This window comes from Octodon degus, unplaced genomic scaffold, assembly GCF_000260255.1.
Source record: "Octodon degus isolate 3935 unplaced genomic scaffold, OctDeg1.0 scaffold00101, whole genome shotgun sequence".
Classification (NCBI taxonomy): Eukaryota; Metazoa; Chordata; class Mammalia; order Rodentia; family Octodontidae; genus Octodon; species Octodon degus.
In genome coordinates, this window is record NW_004524677.1 from 3,559,885 (window position 1) to 3,582,694 (window position 22,810).

The 22,810-nt window shown below is 42.0% G+C and overlaps 1 protein-coding gene and 1 non-coding gene across 9 annotated transcripts in view; one reads left to right on the top strand and one right to left on the bottom strand.

The window, feature by feature from the left end:
- The first annotated feature begins 8,336 nt into the window (after nt 1-8,336).
- Nucleotides 8,337-8,475, top strand: LOC111818784. Its single transcript, XR_002822695.1, has one exon. It is a non-coding gene; the product is annotated as a small nucleolar RNA SNORA79 (small nucleolar RNA).
- Nucleotides 8,476-8,636: 161 nt separating this feature from the next.
- Nucleotides 8,637-22,810, bottom strand: part of Sh3d19 (SH3 domain containing 19) — a 103,770-nt gene continuing 89,596 nt past the window's right edge. For 6 of the 8 annotated variants that reach the window (XM_023723637.1, XM_023723632.1, XM_023723636.1 and 3 more), the window contains 6 exons: nt 22,680-22,738; nt 19,896-20,098; nt 19,436-19,488; nt 16,373-16,559; nt 15,792-15,889; nt 8,637-10,773 (listed from right to left, as the gene is read on the bottom strand). In XM_023723637.1, the coding sequence (XP_023579405.1) occupies nt 10,657-10,773; nt 15,792-15,889; nt 16,373-16,559; nt 19,436-19,488; nt 19,896-20,098; nt 22,680-22,738 (717 nt within the window). In that variant the 3' untranslated portion in view covers nt 8,637-10,656. The remainder of the gene's footprint in view (nt 10,774-15,791; nt 15,890-16,372; nt 16,560-19,435; nt 19,489-19,895; nt 20,099-22,679; nt 22,739-22,810) is intronic. The other 2 variants (XM_023723634.1, XM_023723635.1) reach the window with 2 other exon arrangements.

The window sequence follows — 22,810 nt, forward strand, 5'->3', positions numbered from 1 at the left end:
AAAAAAAAAAAAAAAAAAAGATTATCTCTATTATTTCCTGGTTCATAATGAGAAAAAAAGCTCAGCATGGAAGAAGGGACAAGAATGGGACAAATTTTGTGATCGTGGAGGAAACCAATGCTGGCATCTGGAGCAAACAGGAAGAACTGCTGCTAGATCAGTTCCTCAATATGATGACATGACATGCTGCTGGTACTCCCTGCTGTGCACCGACCTGGACACTGTCGGGTATGTAGCAGTGTTTCTGGTCTCCATTATTAGACAGAGGCCAACAGATGTCACAGAGATGTCTTTAGACATTGTCAAATATCCCCGAGGAATAGAACTGCCTTCAGCTAGAACAATGGCTCTTAATCCCAAGTCACTGCTTCTATCAAGTGGCAGCTGTAAGGATGTGTGAGACCTTCCACTGGGCTTGTCACTCCTGTCCACATGTGATGAAGAAATCTCCTGCAGACACAGTTGGTCTTAGGCTGAGCTGCTGCGGCCCTGCTATCGGCAGCAGCTCCCACCGAAATGGACACACCCATGGATACAGCTGGGTCCAAGCCGACTCCTGATGTCCGAGTGACCTTGGGTCATGTCATGCGCAGCAACTGAAGCTACAAGTATTTGGTGACACTGTCTTAGAACTTAACTAATATGATGCTGCTACAACTCAGATTTAACAACAAATCCTTGGGCCAAGTGGCTTTTTCCTTGTGAGTTATTATTTTTGCATATGAAGAAAAAAACGTGCCACAAGATGTCTCTCCACTGAGCAGTTTGCTTTTTTGGTCTGTTTATTTGTTTTTAAATTTCATTTTAACTCGATGAAACAGGATTTTGCTAGGTAGTTCAGGCTGGCCTTGAACTCAATGGGTAGTCAAGGCTGGGTTTGAACTTAGGGCAATCCTCCTGCCTCAGCCTCTAGAGTACTCGGGATTATAGGTGTATGCCACCATACCCCATTTATTTATTTTTCACCCCATTTACTTTTAATCTACTGATGACAGTGACATCACAGGCTGGTAGGTTGGTTTAAACTCCCTTGCACAGGTGGTAATGAATTATAGTCTGGCCCTAGAATACCTCACGGTGCCTACAATCAGGCAGACCCACGGGCCCCCGTGACTTGGGTCACACTGCCTGAGAGCTCAGCTGGCCAGCACCACAGGTCAATGCTGTGTGACGGCTTTACTGGCCACTTAGCATCTGACTGATAATGACCATCACTAAATGGTAGATAAGTCAATCTGGCCCTGTTGGCTGGATTCATTAGGGCGGTCTTCAGAGGAGCAAATTTGTGTAGAAATTCAAGCTCAACCCTCAGGCATCAGGCTGAGGCAGGAACTGTGGAAGGGAGGGACCCTGCCTGGCCCTGTGTCCAGCACGTTCTTTGCGAGTATGCCAAGAACACAGCCCCTTGACAGCTCTCTCCTGGGCCATTTCTCAGGGCTGTGTTGGCGTCCTGAGAGCAACCTTGAGGATAAGATGAGGTAATGTCTCCCAGGCCAAAAGCAAACTTGCTTTTACTCGCTGTGAAAGTGTACTCTCCTGTGCCAACAACTTCCACATAAGGAGCCCTTTATGTCACCTTGGGACTTACAGGAATGGGAAACCGACACAAATGAACATGAATCTCAGCTATTAATTTTTCTGTAAGAACAGTTTGTTGTTTCTGCCCAAATAGCCCATCTTTTGCCAGCCTCCAAGAAACTGGCTGGCTAACTTTTAGCATACAGCTGGGTTACACAGTGAGCACTGCCCGATGTGGCGGTACATACCTGTGATCCCAGCTCTCTGGAAGGCTGCAGCAGGGTCAGGGCAAATTCAAACCAGGACTCAGTCTGGGGAAACTCATGAGACCTTGTGTTAGGGTAAAAAAGGCTAAGGATGCAGCTCAGTGTGAGTATGCTAGGCTCAATGATCAGGAACAATAAATACACATAATAAAGCAGTGTGGTTCTTAACCTTCTCTCCTGCCTCGTTACTCTGCACCAAGTCTATCAGAGCACTCTGATACTTGAGCATGTATCTGTTAGCAAGCTGTCTGCCACTGTCACAAAATGCCTAGACCAATCAGCCCATATGGAGAAAAGGCTGATTTTGGCTCATGGTCTCACAGGTGTTAGCTCAGCCCTGTTATGGTTAAGGCTGAGGCCACACAAAGCATCATGGTGGGAACAGGTGGAGGAGATCTGGCTGTGGAAATCAGGCCATGAAAAGACAGGATGGGGTTGGTTGGGTCCCAGGTCCTTCAAAGACCCCTGGCCCCAACTTCCTTTCTAAATGTTCCACTGCTTCCTAACAGTGCCACAGACTGGGGATTGAGCCTTTAGCATGTGGGCAGTTGGGGGACGCTTGAGACCCAAACTATAGCGACCTCTAACAAGATTCTTTAAAGGGAGCAGCCATAACCCTATTAACACATCTCCAGATATCAGTAATTCTTTAATATTACTAAATATCTGGCTGCATCCATGAGTGATTTGTTGTCAGATGTTCATTATAACTCTTGATCATCATTTTAATAGACAAGCTATCCTGGTTACCCAAGTGGTCCACAACTCTGGGGTCATGAAATCCATCACCACTGCCTCCCAAGTTCAGTGGAATCTTGGTTCACAAACATGTTTGTTTGCAAACAATTTTGTTCACAAACAAGCATTTGGCAAAATCTTGTTTTTATTTGCAAACTGTATCAGCCATCTTTCCTATACAAATACAAATGCGGCCATTGTTTGCAGAACACAGAATAAATTAACTTCATGAACAGAGGTACCACTATACCTGGGATTTCTGCAGGCACCATCATAGTGGGAACGGGATAATGATCCATTATTTATCTAAAAGTAGCAAAATGCCGTGGCCACCAAAAAACCTTATAGGACAATGGATAAACTAGAGTTAAACTACAGAAGACTAAGTAGTAAAAGGGAATGATCCATTCAACATGAATTTCAAAAGTTTCAGCAAAATTAATAGTTAAGTTTTGTTGACTTTGTGTTCATTCTGATGCTGAGCAAAAGCTGGAAGAGTAGATATTAGGTAATTTCATTTTTAGGATTTACGGATTTACGAATAAGAAGAATTAACCCATGGGGACAGAAATCAGAACTGTGATAGAGTGATAGAGGGAGGGACAGACAGAGAAACAGAGAAAGACAGAGAGAGACACAGAAAGACAGAGACAGAGAGAGAGAGAGCGCATGAGCACACTTGAAGTGGAAACAGCAGATATTCAACCTGACTGGAAAGGGGCGTGGAACTTCCTAAGGTGACAGAAATGTACTCTGTGTGCAGGGGTGGTTATGTGACTACATAACTGTCTCAGTTACTCTTCTTTCCTTGCTGGGACAGATATCTGACACCCAGAATTAGGGAAGGAAAGGTTTATTTACTTCACAGTTACTGGAGGCTGGCTCCAAGGCAGAGTGACACATGGCAGAGAGCAACCTTTGGTGGTGGCAGCAAAGAGCAAGAGAGCAAAGGGAGTGGCACCAAAAATGGTAATGGAGAGGAAGTCTGTCTTTCTTATGTTATATTCAGACTATCTGCCCAGGATGGGTGTAGCACACCCATAATCCCAGCAAGTACTCAGACCCATAATCCAGCCTTGAATCATGAATTAATCACAAACTGTAGAACTGCACCTCAATGACTGCATGAGGCTTTTGTGGGGGAGGGAGGCAAATACACACAAACCATAACATTAACTGTTAGAATTCATAGGACTAGGGCCAGCCAAATAGCTCAGCGGATTAAAGCACCTGCTAAGGCAGATACAGGGCCTGGGGTTCCATCCCTGGGCCTGCTATGCTGGCCCCACCCATGGGGTGTGCTGAGAGGCTGTAAACGGGCCAATCACTGCGAGTTAGATCTGGTAGTGAGACCCTGTAGACACCCTAATTTTTTTTTTTGTGGAACTAGGGATTGAACTCAGGCCCTTGTGCTTGCCAGGGAAGTGCTTATTCCACTGAGCCATCTCCTTGGCCCCTGACACCATATATAGATAGATAGACAGATGAGAGAGAGAGAGAGAGAGAGAGAGAGAGAGAGAGAGAGAGAGAGAATTCACAGGATTATCTACTATATGCATTTAGTGAAAATTCTGACTCAATTTAGATAGCAGGTGCTAGCGGTATGGCTTAGCCCAGTGGCAGCGCACCTGCCTGTGAGTAACCCTGGGTTCCCAAGCTTGTTGCCCTCTGGGGTCTGTCCCAGTGCAGGCGGGCTTCGCAGAGTGCATGCTCCCCAACCTGCCCAGGTCCGGAATCGAGCCCACATGGGCACTGCCAACCTGGCACAGGCTTTTCTTCTATGCTGTCTTCTATGCTGCACAAAAGGCTTAGCTCAGCGGCCTAGGCATCCCTTTCAGGATTATGTAGACAGATCTGGACATGAGTGTCCTGACCAGCCAGGGCTCGACGGGTGATGCTCACGGCCAAATCCCGATGAGAAGTCTTGCTCTCTGCAGCTAGGCACTGGTCCAGTCGCTCGGCTGCTGGCTCTGTGGGCGCAGTGAGTGTGTACAGCTCTCCACAATCCTGTTCCATTGAGATCAGGGTCCTCATTTCTCCTGAGGTGCTTAACTTTTTTCTTTTACTGCGTTTTTTGAGATGGGGCCTTGCAATGCAAGTTCCAAACCGGCCTCAAACTTGAGGTGATTTTCCTTTCTCAGCCTCCCGAGTGCTTGGATTACAGGTGTGCGCCACCACACCCAGCTGATTCTTATGTGGTCTCATCACTGCCCTCATTCTTGTCACAAGACCGTCTATTCTGTGTCAAGGAGTCCAACATGATCTGGAGACCACCCACTCCTCTGGCAGGCAGACCCTGGTATCTGCCCACGAGAGCGCCACAGGCCCAGCGTTTCACTACCCAATCTCCAGCTTCACCCCACCCCTCCACTGCAGTGCCTGCGTTGACCTCCTCACAGCCAGATCCCAGTGAGGACACAGCCCCTCTGCACCTACAAATTTGTCTGCCCCAGAGCACGCTGTATGTACAGAAGGAGGGGGTGGCTCTTGGCCTGTGTGTTGACTTTTTTTTTTAATGTCTTTTATTTTATTTATTTTTGTGTCCAACTCAGTCCATCCGGGGAGCAAGGCTGGTGCAGCATGTGGTGCCGGGGATCGAACCGCAGTCCCTAGGCTTGCCTAAGCTTGTCTAAGCAGGCACTTTAGACTGCTGAACTATCCTGCTGACCCCATGTGCTGACTTTTTAATAGTGCTGACATTTTCACACATCTAAAGAAAGTACATCCTTATTTCCCTGGTATGGACTTAGGTAAAATGCTGAGCTAAAGGGTTAGCAAAATGCTCTGAAGCCCCTGGGAAGGAACAATCTTTCTTAGGTGTGTGTGTACACATGCGTGCTTGTGCAGGCTGGCTCTGAATGTGCAACCTTCTTGCTTAGCCTCAAGTAGGTGCAATTATAGGACTACGGTATCATGCCCAGCTGAGAAAGTAACAGCTTCAGCCTTGCCATCTGGGTGGCTGGAGAATGTGGTGGGCCTCTCTGGTCTTTCAGTCGACTCTCTATCCAATAATGCTTCAGCACCACTGGAGAAATAAATGTAGCTTTTTGTTTTTATCAGATGGAAGGGTCGTACTATATTACCCAGGCTGGCCTGGCAGTTCTGGGCCCAAAGAGTCTTCCTGCTTTAGCTGCCTGAGTAGCTAGAACTAAATGCATGTGCCAGAGTACCTGGTCTATTCTTTTTATTTAGTAATGAATAAATAGCCCAATATTCTGGTATTAAGATTACTGATCAGTTTTGTGAAAAACAGACAAGCTGGGGGTGGTAGTGCATGCCTATAATCCCAGCACTCTGAAGGCTGAGGCAGGAAGATCACAAGGTCAAGTCCGGTCTCAAAAATTTTAAAAAAGTAAATACAAGGACTAGGGGTATAACAGTGCAAAGGCCTTGCAGTCAGTCCCCCCAAATAAACCATTCATGGTGTATACAGAATAATGATGCCTTTAAAAACATTCAGAATGTCTCCCAGACTCTGAAATATAAATGTGTTACCTTAACAGGACATGGAGTAATTTGTTAGACTCCAAAACACTGACGGACTATCTTGTGCTTGTTTGTATGGAACTCGGGTCTGATGCTGCCTGCCAGTCCACACTGAGAGTTCTAAGCGGCGGCAATGCAGATCATGTATGGAGAAGCAGGCGGGGCATGTTCTAGAAAGAGAAAACATTCAAGGCCTTCATTCATTCTGTGTCTTTCTCATCTGAGGAATTATATGAGAAGCTGTACCTTTTATAGGCTCTGGAGACATCAATTTCACTTGTCTAACTGCTGAAGAGAAATGCACTGCTTTAGCACAAAAAAGGGTGAAGAACTGGGCATTGGGAGAGCTGGATTGTACCACAGGGTCTGTCAGTAACTAGGCTGTGCAGGTACAGGGTGGGCTCTGGCTCCAAGCATGCCTCTGTGCAGCACGGGAAGAGCATGCAGTTCTCCAGGAGGCCCCTAGATGGTGGTGTTGTTCTGACTGAGCCTCTGGCTTTTTCCTTGTAATTACATGAAGGAAAAAGGCAGAGTTACAATGTGATTTCTCATTAGTTCTGGGGGAAAAAAAAATCACCACCTAAGAATTCATTCAATGGCATTCAAAATAGTATGGAATCATGAATAATATGGTATATATGCATTTGACATTCAAAGGAATAAACTTAATGACCATACCAAAGTGAACAGATCCACTTAACTTTTTAGTCTCATTACCTAGTTCAGGTTGACCTTGTTTTCGTTTCTTTTTTTGGTCTTTCTGAGACAGGGTCTTGCCATGCAGCTCAGGCTGGCCTTGCGCTCACTGTGTAACCCAGGTTGGTCTTGAGCTCACAATGATTCTCCTGCTGCAGGCTCCCGGGTGCTAGGATTAGTTACACATCACCACGCCCAGTCAAACACTGAATTCTTATAGAGCCCAGGCTGGCCTTGTACACATGGCAAGCCTCCTATCTCAGCCTCCCAAGGGCTGGCACCATAAGCTTGTGCCACTATTTGCCGACTCACTTGGTCCAAATATTCATCACTGTCTCCCTTAAGTATACCGTATGCATATAAGTGCAAGAAACTGAGTAAGAACTTTTTCTTTTTTCTTCAGTATCAGGAATCGAACTCAGGACCTTGTGCTTGCCAGGTGAGCACTTATTCCACCAAGCTATCTCCCCAGCCCTCAAGAATTAAACAATGACTGTTAAAAGTATTGATTATAACCCTCAGGAAAAATATTTTTCAACTGTTCTAATAAATTTATAAATATAATGATTTCTCTCATTCTGAATGTTGCAGTCTGATTTCCAGACCTGTGATTTCCCTGAGCACAATGGCAGATATCCTGTATCACCCCTCCAGCATTTAAAGCATACCTTTTAAAGAAATATATATTTAGTGCTTTAATAATATATTAAATGATGTCTCCAGTTTTTTGTTTGTTTTTGTTTTGCAGAACTGGGGATTGAACTCAGGCCCTTGCACTTGCCAAGCAAGTGCTTAGTCTACTTAGCCATCTCCCCAGCCCCTGATGTCTCCAGTTTTAACCTAACAAAAATGATTCAGAGATGCAAAATTTAAGCAGGCTTAGATGAACAACATCAATTTTCGCATAAAATTCCACGAAGGAAACAGAGTATGTTCTTCTTTCTCACCTATGAGCTTCCCTGGACATAAAAGCTATGTTTTTTTTGGGAAACTACCTGCTCGGGCCCCCCCTCCTGTCCTCTCAGACAGGAGCTTTCTTTCTCTCAAATATATTCTGCTCATAACTTCCATTTGTTCCTAAAATTCATTCTTCGGTTTTAGAGAACATGAACTCCTGCAGGTCAGGTGCCGAGATCGTTTTTCCCTATGTCATTTGGAGGCCCCCTACATTGGGTGGAGGTCACCCACCTGAGACCAGTTTTTCTCCCTGTATCAGTTACATGCCTCTATGCATCAATCACGATAAGCCCATTAATATCTAAAATTAATACACATTAATCTTAAAATGTTTCATGATTTCTCATGGTAGCGAGTAGCAGGATTCACAGACAACAGCAACAAAATTCTAGTGTCTTTTGGTATGTGCATGGGTAATGTCGGTGTGTTTCCAAGTGCCAGTTATCACTTTTGCTTCTCCAGTGTCTTACCTTGTCACCTTACGCTTTCCCACAGCTAACGCTGCTAAATTTGTGTTTACGTGCATTAACTGGAAGCACTCTCCCTATATCGTTTCTTACTTTCCTTGTCTGTTCTCTCCCCATCGCTTCTTTCCTTCCCCTCTCTCACCTCTCCCTCAACCTCCCCCTTTCTTTTCTTACTGATAAATGTCCTCATTAGAATCCACGTCTTCCTTGACGACTTTTTCCCCTATTGCCTTGAGGCCTGGCACTAGGATTTTAAGTCATCATAAATTGGTATTTGATTCTCTTCACTCAGAGGACATGTGATAATGGGATTATCTGTTCTATGTCATTTGCAGAATCAAACACTTAAAAAAACAAACAACTATGTTTTTCCTTAAATATGTAGTCTTTCCTCACACTTAATCAATGCACAAATTAGAAAGTACCTATAAAACTCCAGTGACTACATTTGTGCTTTCTACCAGTTGAGTGGGAAACAGCAAGTGAAAAAAATAGCATGACAGAGTGAAACAATATGGTAACTGTGAATTTTATTTCAATACAGATTTTTTGTCAACAAATTAAACAGGAATAATATTGAGTAAATCCAAGAGAGTGTTGCTAAATGTGAAGTCATCCACCCACCCAGTGCAGGACGAAGGACATAAGATACCATTCCCACTCAAAAAAATTCAGTGTAGTTTCAGAAAGGGATTTGGGGAAGTTTGGTTCAGTTTATCATAGTGTCAAGTAGATTTATAACTATTGCACTTATTCAGCTTACAGAAGGTCAACATTTAAGAGGAATTTTTTCTCTAGTAAAGACAGAATTTCAGAATCTCCAATATAAGATGTTACAACTACACAGGCAAAGATATAAAACTCATCCCATTCTATACCTCTGTCCCTTGCTGCTGATGTACAACTTACTACAAATAGGCATTCAGTCTACAGAATGCTTTAATTCATCCATTTCTCATGAAATTACTGTTGAGAGAAATTTGACCAGGATTTACCTTACACCCTTTCACTCAAAACACAGCAAACACAGCTCCTCACTCTGAAACCTAAGGTAACCAAATACCTGGAGATGAGCTTCAGTCAAGGGCACAGGAAACACTGCTTCCTTACAGAACTCCCTGTGGGGTTCAGCTAATGCTAGAATCATGGGCTGCTGAGCTTTTTGGACAATGGGGAAAAATAATAAAAGATAAAAGAGTGGTCCAGCATATGAAACTCTTCTTGAAAATAGAAGAAAGCCATAAACATTGTTGGCAAAGTATTTTACATTTACAATGAAATTTCATTCCATTGATCAGGTGGAAGATTGTCTTCAGCCTTTTGGGCTCGAGCTTATAAACTGTAATTGATTCAGCCAATCACAGAACCACTTTTATCTTAAGCTTGGAACATGTAACAGTGGATGGAAAAGTGGTTTTTTTTGTTTGTTTGTTTTTTTGACAGAACCGGGGATTGAACTCAGGCCCTTGCACTTGCCAGGCAAATGCTTATTCTACTAAGCTATCTCCCTGGCCCCGGTTTTTTGTTTACTCTAATAATTGTGTAGAGATGAGCTGGGAAAAAAAGTACCAGCCTTCAGTCCTCTCAAATTATTTTTCTCTCTGATTATATTGCAAATAAAGGAGCTATGGGGTCTTGGAACTGCCTTTTTTCTTAATAGTTGCTCTGTATTCTAAGACATTATATGCAATTTATAATGTACTACTTATAACAAGACACAACTTTTATGTATTACTGGGGTAATGCAAAGAAAATGAATTTTCCTTTGGGTACCAGTAATTGTCAAAGGAATGATTGCAGATCCAGAAAACGTGCTGTTAACATGAAGGATATGGTGAGCAAAGAGGTAAGGATGGCACATGTGTGGACAGGTTAGTTGTATTAGCAAGGCATTTCAGGGATGGCTGTAGTTCTTCTCACTAAGGAAGAGACATGGAATTTTGACCCTCTCCACCCCTTGGGCAAAAGTGAGCACTAACACGCGTGGTCTGGTGGGCGGGAGCCGACCTCACCACGTGCTCCAGCTGCTCCATCCACTGTCCCTCCCCAAGCAAGGATTTGCCCTGCACTAAGGCTAGTGTGCTCAAGCTGTTAGAATTAATCTGAGTTCAAAAATGAAGCTTAGATTACCAACCAAGTCCTGATAGTTACAACATGTAGAATGTCAAAGTCCTCTTTTTAAACTAAAGTAAAAAAGGAAGAACCATGGTTAATTCACTTGCGCTGTTCAGAACCAACGTCCAAGTGCAACTTCTGCTTGTGAGCCTCCCCGGTGGGCTGCTCTGCCTCGCCGAGCCTGCTAGGTGGTTCTCTTGGCAGATCCCTAGCTCACAGCTTTCCATGTGCACCTTTCTTCTGCGAACAAAAGCTGACCACAAAAATCTACAAGTTTTCTGCTTTCAGAAAATTCTACTGTACCATGTATACCTTACATATTTGTTTAAAAAAATAGTGCAAAAAACATATCTGATAGTCAAAGTTGATAGTTCAAGTGAGTTCTCATGCCAAGGAGCAGTCAAGCTTCACCTTTAGCTGACTTGCAGAAACTGAACGTAGTTTTTGGGAAATATCCCAGATTTCCCCATTAGTTCTCCACTCATCCAGGCATCATCTACAGATTCCAGCTCAGATATTAGATCTCCAGCCTGCAGGAAGACAGGAGTTGGGAATAATTATCGGTTCCTGTTGAGTATAGTAAGCATGCATGGTGGCTAGCCTACCTGGCACAGTAGGAATAACCTTCTCTATAGAACTCATTTATCTTGAGTTGCAGAGAGGATTAAATGACACAGTGGTTTCTTGGTTCACAAACTTAATTTTTTCCATCATTCTGGCTGCAAATCCCATTGGACAAGAACAGAATCATACTTAATGGTAGGTTCAATGTTGACCTTATGGGGAAATTTCATTCAGTTCTCATCCAATTCTGTCTGCAACCAAGGTTGTAGAAAGAATTAAGTTCCTGAACCAAGGTACCACTGTATATCATTAAAAAAATCGAAACTTAGTGATACCATTTGCTTCTTGTCCTCAAATCCCATTCCCACTAGGCACAACTACATTCCCAGCACTGTGGAAGGCTGAGACAGGAGGATCCCAAACTTGAATCCAGCATTGGCAACTTGAAATGAAAATAAAAATTCTGGGTATGAAGCTCATTGTGAAGGCCCTGAGTTCAATCCCCAGTACCAGAAAACAAAGAAACAATTGTCACTGTCAGCCTTGGTACACTTTATTTTCCTACCATTTATACTTTCCAAATTCACAAATAACAGTGTCACACACACACACACACACAGACACACACACACACACACTTTTTCTCTTTCCTCTAACAGATATTTACTGAGCACTCATTCTGTGCCAGACACTGTTCTGGGTACTATGGAAACAGTTAGTAAAGGCCTCGTGACAGAGTGGGAAGCTGGGCTGGCAGAGGGGGCCAGAGTGTGGTGTTGACAACCTATTAGGGCATCAGAAAGGGCACTACCAATGGTGACACTTAAGAAATGACAGCGAGCCATGGATGCCCTTAATGCGTTGTCCTCCTCCACGCATGTCATGTGCAAACAGCACTGCAGGCCTAGGGGTACTGTTACTACCCTCATCTTAGGGATATTTTTTTTTTTTTAAACACTTATTTATTTATTTATTTATTTAGTGTGTGTGTGTGTGTGTGTGTGTGTGGCCAGCTCAGCCCACCAGGGGGCGGGGCTGGCTGGCATGTGGTGCTGGGGGATTGAACCGTGGTCCTTGTGCTCTGCCAAGCTTGTTCCAAGTAGGTGCTTTAGACCACTGAGCCATCTCGCCAGCCCCATCTTAGGGATATTTTCAGAGCTTTTAAGAAAAAGAAACTGACTCTTAATTTCGCCAGGATTCAATTCTTGTGGCAGTCCAGGACTTGTATTCCTATTCCAGGCTACGTGGACCTGTTTACTGTGAGAAGCTCTCATGATATTTGCTTTTTATCACCGTCCTGAGGATTTTGCAGTCCACATTGATTCTCACACATAATGGCATCTTTTCCTCTGACATTTGGCTTGTTCCATGCATCCCTGGTCTCTGTATCATGTTTGTAATTTTCCCTATCTTAAGAGGCTCACCCTCACTCAGAACACTGATCTATCCTCTTTGGGTTCTTTGAAGGACTGTGTTTCATCCTTGTGCAAATTATAATCCTTTAGCAGATGATCCTCCTGCCTCAGCCTCCTGATTAGTTGGGATTACAGAGGTGTGCCACCATGGCCATCTACTGTTTTGTTCTTAATGGTTTTCTTTAATTAATTAATTATTTATTTATTTATTGTGTGTGTGTGGCCAGCTCAGCCCACCAGGGGGTGGGGCTGGCTGGCATGTGGTGCTGGGGGATCGAACCGCAGTCCTTTTGCTTTGCCAAGCTTGTTCCAAGTAGGTGCTTTAGACCACTGAGCCATCTCACCAGCCCTCTTAATGGTTTTCTAATCATTTTTTAAAAAAATCTGGGTTTAAGATTCTACAATGGAAAATAAAATAAAAAAAAAAAAAGAACGAAAGAAAAAGAAAGGATTCTACAATATTCCAAGATGACCCTGGTTACTCTCAAAAATACCTGTATCAGGTTAAATAGACTTTATCTGCATCCCTAGTACATTGCTCACTGGGAAAATGGGTTAGACTTAAGACTCTTCTTTATAGAAGACAGAAAGGAAACATGTTGATTATCATTAATTTACTCTGCTAAGATCTGTAAAATTCTGGCTATTCAAGGTTTTATTACAAATATGTTCCTAAATTATTTTTCATTAATTTTATTGAGAAACAAATAGCAATGAGACAGTTTCAAAACCAATTAATAGGACAGTTTCAATAATTAATACATTACATATTGTTGTCCTTGTCGTGGTTATTCATAGTACAAGATGCAGACATGATATCCTGCCCAAACACTATTAGTACAAATCTTTCTTCTCATTGAATTAAGAGAAAGTAGCTGTATATCTATCCTATTTTGTATATACAGATACAAAATGGTCTTTCATTTGTATCCCCTTTTTTGTTTAGTTTTGTCAGAGATGGGTATTCCATTGCCATTTAAATATTGCAGGTATGTGAATTCAGCAAAATAATCCAATATAGTCCAGTAGTCCATAATAGTAGTGGGTTATCTGTAGGACTGGCAATGTAGAGGTTGTTGATTTAAGCCCTTTACAGCTCAGCATATTAATATGGCTTTACTTTTCATACTTTGTTATTATACTTTTCTGCTGGATGGTTAAGACCAAGATAAAGCAAGACCTATATAACAAGAAATGTAACTTTTGTATCTGACAAGGTCAGTCAAATCTCCTCAGGTTTTAGCCTGAAACCCTGTACCACAGTTTGTAGATCCTTTGTCAGTGTCAGCCATGTGGATGAGTCATGGCCATTGCTTGACCACTTTGCTCTCTGTGAAAGCCTGGGAGAAGGTTTTCTTTCCATATGACTCTTCTTAGGCAGAAGGATTTATTTTATTTTATTTTTTGTGGAACCAGGGATTGAACTCAGGCCCTTGCACTTGCCAGGTAAGTGCTTATTTTACTGAGCTATCTCCCTAGCCCAGTATGTTCCTAAATTATAACACAGTGGATGACTCAAGTTAATTTTCTTAGTTCTGGTCCCTACCCACCTACCAGGTCAGTTTCCAGAGGTTAGAATTATTTTTAAAATGAAGTTCTACCCACTTCTATTCTGTGGATAATGAAATATTAATGACCAATACTACTGAAACCTGGGCAGAGTCCCTTAACAAAAAGACCTTAGAAGCCTGTGTGGTGGTGCATGCCTGTCATTCCCAGTACGCTGAGAGGGTGAGGAAAGAGGATTGGGAATTTGAGCCCAGCCAGGGCAATTTAATGACTTAGGGAGATCCTGTCTCACAATAAAAAAATTTTTAAAAAGGGCTGAGCATGTAGCTTGGTATAAAGATCTTGAGTTCAATTCCCAATGCTGCAAAAACAGAAACAAAATAAAAAAATCTTCCTTCACAGTTACCTTAGAGTCTGCATCTGGGAAATGAAGACAACTAGCTCTCTGGAGGGCACTAAGAATTCTTTATTTATATAACTGAAAGGCCAAAATAACATCCAGAAAGTTTGAATTCAGATTCTTCTCTTGCAATACCGTTTTATGTAAAGGTAAGGAATAAGTTTTTAGCCACTGACTCTCAATACAAACTTTTGGATGTGAAGGATCAAGTTTGTTTTGTTTTTTTTTTAAAGAAAAGGAATACAGAGTTACTGATTTAACTTCGCTCTGTTAACAGTTAGGGTATAAGAAATACCTATCACTTGCTGTTTTGCATGACAGAAATGACATTTACTATAGAAAGGTAAGCATTTTCAGGACAGGACCCACCTCAGCCTGCTCCTGCCTGTAGGAGAGCACATACTACAGAGCTTTTCTTCCCAAGCTGTGTACCAGGGAAACCCTGTGTGGCACTCACTGTTCTATGCCTCCTCTGGCCCACATGCTCCTCTTGGCATGAGCTCCCTGCCCTCTCACTGAGCACTGTCCAACTTCAGTCTCTGCTGAACCACCTGTGCCCCAGCAAGGCCGTGAACCGCCTTAAGAGCTATCCTCTACCTGTGGCCCAACTATGCCGAGCAAGCAAAACCATGGAACTTTTTCAAGAGGCACTTCTTTGTTTTGTTTTTTTTTTAATTTCTGTATTTAGGTCAGGGTCTATAGGGTCTCACTACATAGATAGGACTTGTAGTGATTCTCTTGTTTTTAGCCTCCCAAGTGCTGGGATTACAGCCACGCCATCATGCCTAGTCTCCATTGATGTTTCAGCATGCCCCCATAGGCAGGGCCAGCATGGCACGCTGGGGATTGAACCCCAGCCACTGTGCTCTGCCTTAAGCAGGTGCTTTAGTTCACTGAGTTATTGGGCTGGCCCTAAGAGGCACTTCTTTGGTAAGACTAGGATTCTATGTGAGGCATCTAAAAACAAAAACAAAATCAAAACAAACAAACAAACAAACAAACAACCCAAAAAACACCTTTGCAAAGTAGCTCAGCCACTATTTCTCCAATGGTTCTTCTGGGCAGTGCCCTTTTTTTGGTACCAGGAATCAAACTCACAACCTCATGCTTGCCCGGAAGGTGCCATGTTGCTGAGCTATATCCCTGGCTCTGGTCAGTGCTGTTTTAGACATGTCTCACTCTGCAGCCCAGGCTGGCCTTGAACTCATGTTGATCCTCCTGCCTCAGCCTCCCTAGTCTGGGATAACAGACATGTGGCACCACTCCTGACTAGTCAGGCTACAATGCTCCACTGGGCAAACAGTAGCATCAGGGCAGCGAGGGCCATGTAAGGATCAGGCTTCGTCAGGGTGAGAATGCTAGGAAACCAAAATGCCTATACCTCTGAGATCTGAGCCAAGGAAAAAGGAATTACTTTGAGGACTGTGGGACTGTTAGGCCAAGGATGTCTCTAAGTTCTTAAACGCCTGGCTGATCATGTACTTTATCAGCCAGGTTTGCCTTATTCACTTTTTCTACTGCCTTGCTTTGTAAGTAGGGTCTGTGATCTCTTCATTCTGAGGTAAAAAATTGATATTCCACCCAAATATTCTACCCTTCAGTGAAGACACCTTGAAATCTCTAGTGCTTGATGTGGATATAAAAAGATGCATTTTCTGACCTTGAAGGAGAGCTCATCTTCATTCTCGCCATGGAAATCATACAAGGCTTTGGCCTTTCTCCCCTTCAGAGTTAAGGCAGACATATTTTTCACCTCAGCTACAAAGACACCAAAAATCCAAATATATAGAATGAAATGGGCTGCATCATTGATCAAGTATTTTAAGAAACCCCTTAACACCCTCAGAACATCATTTTAAATTAATGTTGTATTTATTTAACTTGCAAAATAAAGGTTGTTGTCTTAATAGAAAGTAAGATAAAAAATGTTTAGTAGACATAATTAGCCATTTTTTTTCTTTCTTTTTTTTGTTTGTTTTTGTTTTTTGGTGGACCAGGGATTGAACTCAGGCCCTTAGCACTTGCCAGGCAAGCGCTTATTCTACTGAGCCATCTCCCTGGCCCACCATTTTCTTTCCATAATTCTAACAAAGCAGTATGAATAAAGCTTGCCTAACTTAATGAATCGATTCTTTCCAATCAGAAGCACAGACTGTGTTAGGCTGGGAAGAGAAATGTCCACAGCCCTGGAGGTGCCAGGTTCCCCCTCTAGGTCGCAGGTGCGCCCCATGGCCATCCTACCTGGGCAAGGCTGCACAAACACTGCTGGGAAGGTCCCCTCCCTGTCATGCAGTCGACCCCGGTACCAGTCAGTGTCTAGCCGCTCAAGGATCAGGATCCGGTCTCCCCTCCTGAAGGACAAGTCATCACTGGTCTCAGCTGTAAAACTGTGGAGAGCTCTGCACCATTCTCCAGAAAGGCTGTTATCCTGTTACAGAGCCAAAGAATATGAGGTTTCTTTTGAACTGTGCAAAGCTTTAAAAATAGTGAGGAATAAAGGCTAAGGAGTTAGTGACAAGATTTCAAAGCCAGAGGGCTTCTTTAAATTACCTAGTATTTTATGTTGCTATCAAGTTTCAGAAATAAGTTTCCAATAACTTTTCCCTAGAAATATAAGTTTAGATGATAAGTGTGACATAATTTGTGATTTATTTTATTTATTTATTTATTTATTTATTTATTTATTTATTTATTTATTTGGCAGAATTGGGGATTAACCTCAGGCCCTTGTGCTTGCCAGGGAAGTGCTTATTTCACTGAGCCATCTCCCCGACCCCCATAATTTGTGATTTTACTGTTTTAAAGGGATATACAATGCTTACCCAAAACCTTTTTATTATATTCTATAATGTGAATTAAAATTATTTAAAAGCATCAAATACTTAAACACAGTTTATAACAATGAAAAATTCTGACAGTAATTTTCAGGGAGGCTTTTATCTAAATTGGGGAGGATCACTGGAGAGTTCATTAATTTTTCACATCTTTCCTTGATTTAGAGACGATCAGACTCCTTAGCTTAGACTTTAAACTTTTTGAAGGACAGTTCATCTGTGTTCATGAGGATTACCACCCACACGTGGCAGGCTGCAGAGATGGGGCACTCCAGGAAGGACGTCTGCACCCTAAATGCATCAGAGGAAGGGCTGCTCTCCGAGAGGCATCTGTGCCACGGCAGGATCAGAACCTGACACGGACCATGCTCTAGCAGGGGCTGGAGATGCGGCTCAGGAGCGAAGAGCACTTGCCTACCGTGTAGGAGGCCTTGGGTTCAATGCCCAGCTCCGTGTGCATAAAAAAAGGAAAAAACGGTCCAAGTAGGTTGTATAGGAGAAAAATAAGAGCAAAGGCTTTGGGTCAAGTAGGCAAAGTAGGCAAAGGTTGTGAACCCAGTTCTGCCACCTCCTAACTTCATGACACTGAGAAGCTCATGAGACCGTGCATACAGAGCTAGGGGAACCGTGCCGGGCATATCTTCTAAATTCTCAATAATGTATAGCTTACAAAGCAAAAACAAGAACAAAACCCAAGGAAATTATAAACATTAATCTGAAGCTTCTTGCACCTGCACTTGAGTAACCAACCCTCAAGACCGGAACTATTACTCCTCAACTGCAGGCAATGACACAAACATGTCCTTTTGGAGAATGGCAGTTTCTTCTTTGTTTGACTTTAGCAGTGGGTGGGGATGAAAGAATTCAGACACACAGCCCAGTCTGAAGTGATGCTTTGGCAAACACAATGAGCTCCCTGGGCTCGCTCCTCTAAGTATGCCCCCAACAATGAAGTTACCACATACACATCACCCTCAACACTCTGGGGCCATGTGTGTAAAAACCTTAACTCAGTTTTTCCTTTCTCACTATGAAATTAATACAAATGTTCCAAAATATTTGGAACATTCAGAAATGTATTAAAAAGTGGGGGAAAAATTGCCTATGTGTAAGATCCTACACAGAGAGGCGATTTATTTATTTATTTTTGAGAAAAGGTCTTGCTATGGAGCTCAAGCTGGCCTTAACCTCACTGTATAACCCAAGTTGACTTCAAATTTACAGCAACCTCCTGCCTTAGCCTCCTTAGGATTATAGGTAGAATATAGGCATGTGCTGTAAGGCCTAGCTCTGAGATGCAATTTACTTATTTATTTTATTTTATTTATTTTGGATTTTTAGGGAAGGGTCTACAGGGTGTTCAGGGTCTCACTACTCTGAGATGCAATTTAATATTGACAATTTCAATACATGGTATTTCCTTCCAGTATTTTTGATGCTGCACATTGAATTCTCCTTTCTTTGCCTTCCTATGACATTTATTTTATAAATTCAGGGTTGTATATTCAGGACTGAACCCAGGGCTTTGGCACTGAAGTACATGCTCAGCCCTTTTTATTTGGAGAAAGTCTCACTAAGTTGCCCAGGCTTAGCTCAAACTTGTGATCCCTCTGCCTCAGCCTGGCAGTGATGGAATTACAGGCATGTATCACTATAGCTGGTACTTCATAAAATCCAGGTTTTAACAGCTTTGAAACATTCTACCAATAATGGTCATAGTTAGGTATTTTATTTTTTTCCTATTTTGTTATTACTATTAACATCTGTGTGACTAAAATCTTGTCTCATTTATCCCTTTCTCAGTGTATAAACAGTAACATGCACTTTTTAATAGTTACATGCTTATGTTTACTTTTTTGTTGAGCTGTACTGAATTATTAAACAAATAGGTTAAATGACTTTTTATTGCTACTTTGTTATGTAGTTCCTTGATAACTACCAAGCTTAAATTTTTAAAAATATTAGCCACTTATTATGTCTTTTTTAGTGAATTCTCCAAATGTATCTTTTCCTACTTTTTTTTTTTTTTTTTTAAGATGAGGTCTTGTTCTATTGCTTGCCCGGAGCACTGTGGCAATTCCACTGCTGGGCAGCAAAACCACCTGGTAGACCCGCTCCAGGGGAGCCGACCACATTGACAGTCCACTACTGCAGACATCTGACAGCACATCACACGATGGCCCTGAACTCCTGGGCTCAAGCAATCCTTGGTCTCAGCCTCCTGAGTAACTGGCACCGCACCCAGCTTCCTGCCTCATGTCTACCAGGGCTCAAATGTCACTCCTGCTCCCCTTGCATGTGTTTCTGCGACTCAGTTTACAGTATACTAACTACCTAACTCATTTACTGTAAAAGAAAGTGCTATATAAATTGGAAAGTGATTTCATTATCTTTTCTTGGTAATTATGTTAATATACTTCCTAGATTTTAAACCTAGTTGTCTCTAGAGTTATCCACTCAAGCAACCTACCTGAGAATCTGAGGCAGAATCCTCTTTTTTGGTTTTCAGTGGTACCTTTGTGCCTATATTAAAAAAAAAAAAAAAGTCATAATGCCAGAGGAAAAGACCGTGCAGTATCAGAGAAGAACATGAGTCGGTGAGTGCAGGTCTGAGGTTCCAGCCTGAGCCGCACCCCTCCAGGACTGTTACTTCATGAGGGGAACTACTAATTAATTAATTAAGCTCTATGGCCCATTTTTGTTTGAAAGCCCTTGCCATTTCTTACATGAAGCTGTTGCTAATTATTCAAAATGACAAGTTCAGCTCTTTGAAAGAGAACCATAATAATGACTACCCACACAAATAACCATTTGAAATAATTTTTCCTTTTACCTTAAAAAACAGCAATGTGGTTATACAGTATAAGTATTATGATATTATTGGTTTACTTGAATTAGGATACAACAAAACCCATATTCTCTATACTCACTTAAAACATCTGCTCCAGAGTGGGGGTGATCTTCAATAAGCTCCACGAAGTTAAGGGGAAAGATCCCAGTTCTGTCTCCAAGTTCTCCTCTAGCCCATTCCTCATTCACATACTCTTTAAGGAAAATTATTTCTCCCTCTGAGAAACTTAACTCATCCTTCTGATCTCCAATATATTCAAATCGAGCAATGCATCTTGGGTCTCTGAACAAGGAACATATTTGTAGGTTAAATATATATTAAACAAAAGGCTTTAATTGGTTTTATTTTCAGTTCCCAAGTTTGGCAACATTTCATTCCATAAAACAGAACCAGTGCTGCCTAGTAAAAATCATTATTAGTATTTTTGGTACTGGGGATTGAACTCAGGACCTTGCACTTGCCAGGCAGGTGCTTACGTAGCTGAGCTATCTTCCTAAACTCCCTATAACTAATTTTGAAAAAATGTTTTAAAAGCTTTATCCAATAAAGCTTTATCAAGATTTTTTTTATGAGTACTATGAAGCAAAATGTATGTGGATAATTAAAAAAAAAAAGAGTGACATGTGTGAATGACAGGGCTTGTTAGAGGGGACCCATGCCCTCAAAAACGCTGAAGCTCAAGGGCACAGCATACAGTGGGTGGTGAGCTTACACTGTCACTGCTGGTTTTTGACACTGTTTACTTCATTACCAAATCTCCCCAGATGCTATGTGCTTGTCCCCTGGGATGGCAGCAACTGTGGCCACTCAGCCCTAGCGCATTACAATGAAGAAAGCTGGCCCTGATCCCCATGGCCCAGATGCAGGGCAGCTTGCTAGGGCAGCAACTCTGCAGAGCAGAAGCACAATGTGTGCTGAACCAACTAAGGAGCCAGATATGTAGGAAAACAGCTTTACACAAGAAGTGTGATGGAAATAGAAACTTGCAGTTCAAAGCACATAACTACCTCTGTTTTACAAAATAATTCCCCACCCAACACTCTCTCTCTTTTTTTGCTTTTATTGAGATAGGGTCTTGCTATATAGTTCAGGCTGACTTGAACTCACTATGTAGACCAGGCTGGCCTCAAATTTACAGCAATCTTCCTGCCTCAGATTCCTAAAATGTGAGATTACAGGCATGGCTCCCTATACCAGGCTTTGATTCTAGGATCTTTTGAAGAGTCTTTGCTTCTGTTGGGTATGGTAAGGCCTTCAAGGCTAGGCTGGGCGACACAGTGAGACCGGGTCTCACAAAAAACAAAACAAAACAAAATAGCATTGTTTCTGATTCTTAGAACAATCCTTAACTGAGCTACAATTTTGACTAAAAATAATATAAAAGCAGAGATGACATTCAGTCTCTAAAAGGTATGATTTAATATCAAACTTATGAGACTTCACAAAGCAAGTCTCAATAGCAAGAAGCTAAAGCTGCTTGAAGAGATAGAGTTGGTCCTTGCACCAATCATAGTCTGGCTTACATTAGGTCAACGGATCAGTGGGTGTTTGGGTCCACTGATTGTTTAAATTCAGTCTGCATGGTACATGCTGCTTAAAAATAGGAATAAACTGAACCTGAAATAAAATTCAACTGCTGTGGCATCAGAAGTTTTCTTATTTGTGATAACCTTTTCATTTATTTTCTCAAGTCCCTTGGGAGCACTGCCTTCTGTCTGACCTATTGCTAGACAGGTTTACAGTCTTCACTAGGTAGTGAATCCTATTAACTTCTTCATTTAACTAGAATATAAAGTTGCATTGTGGCAGGGTTTTAAATCAACTGAGGGGTTACAATGATACATAAAAAGGTATATAAATTCATGCAAAGGTCTTCAGACATACTGGAGAACCCCTTCAATTTAATCCTTCCTTCACTTCTCCCAGCTCTTCTTTAGAAAAGAACAATACAAAATGTCTAGGAGGTTTTTGTTTTGTTTTACAGTTCTGGGGCTTTGTTAAAGCCAGGCAAATTATCTCTACTCCTGTGTAGCACCCCTGTCCTGTCTAGCAGTTTCATAGGATCCATATTTCTGCAAGATTTATTTTCTGTGACAAAAATAGTTGAACCTGAAAATCTGTTGGTAAGTAAAACACTAGAAAGCTAAACTAAAATGCATAGGGGACAAAAGCAGCTCTTCTCAGGCTCAGGCCAGGCTGTCGGAGACATTTAGGCCAGACTCCTCTTGGCTACTAGCCCTAAGGCCTGCACAGACAGCTGCTTCGAATGGCTTCTATTAGCAAGTTAGTTACATTTTTATCAGTTTACTTCCTACCACTTTTAAATAAGTCAAGCATTCTTTATAATTCAAAGGGCACTGAGAAGCCAGGCATGATGGTACGTGCCTGAAGTCCTAGCAAGTCTGAGTCCTACCTTGACAACTTAGACTCTGTCTTGGAAGAAAAAAAAAAAAATTTGGGATGTACTTTAGTGCAAAGGCCACGGGTTCAATCCTCAGTACTGCTGACGAACAAACATACATCCTAGATGGGCAGGGTGGTACACACCTGTAATCCCAACACTCAGAAGGCTGAAGCAAGAGGATTGCCATAAATTTGAGGCCAGCCTGGGCTATACTGTGAGTTCAAGGTCAGTGTGAACTACATAGTGAGACACTATTTCAATAGCAGTAGTAGTAGTAGTAGTAGTAATAATAATAATAATAATAATAATGATAATAATAATAATAATGCGCCCCCCAACAAACAAAAGAACAACAAAACAAAAAGACACTGAAGATCTGAGAATCCCATATTGGAAGTTTTAAGCTTAGTATTCTTCATGATCTACCCACATTTTGTACAAAAGAAAAATAAAACTTACTCATTAACATGAGATGAAACAGATTCTCTCTTCCCACTTCCTCCTTCTGGAATATCAACCTAGTAAAAGACAAAGCCATGGTAACAACTGCGCCCTGCCCACTCTTTAATTAAAGTCTAAGGCCAACTTAA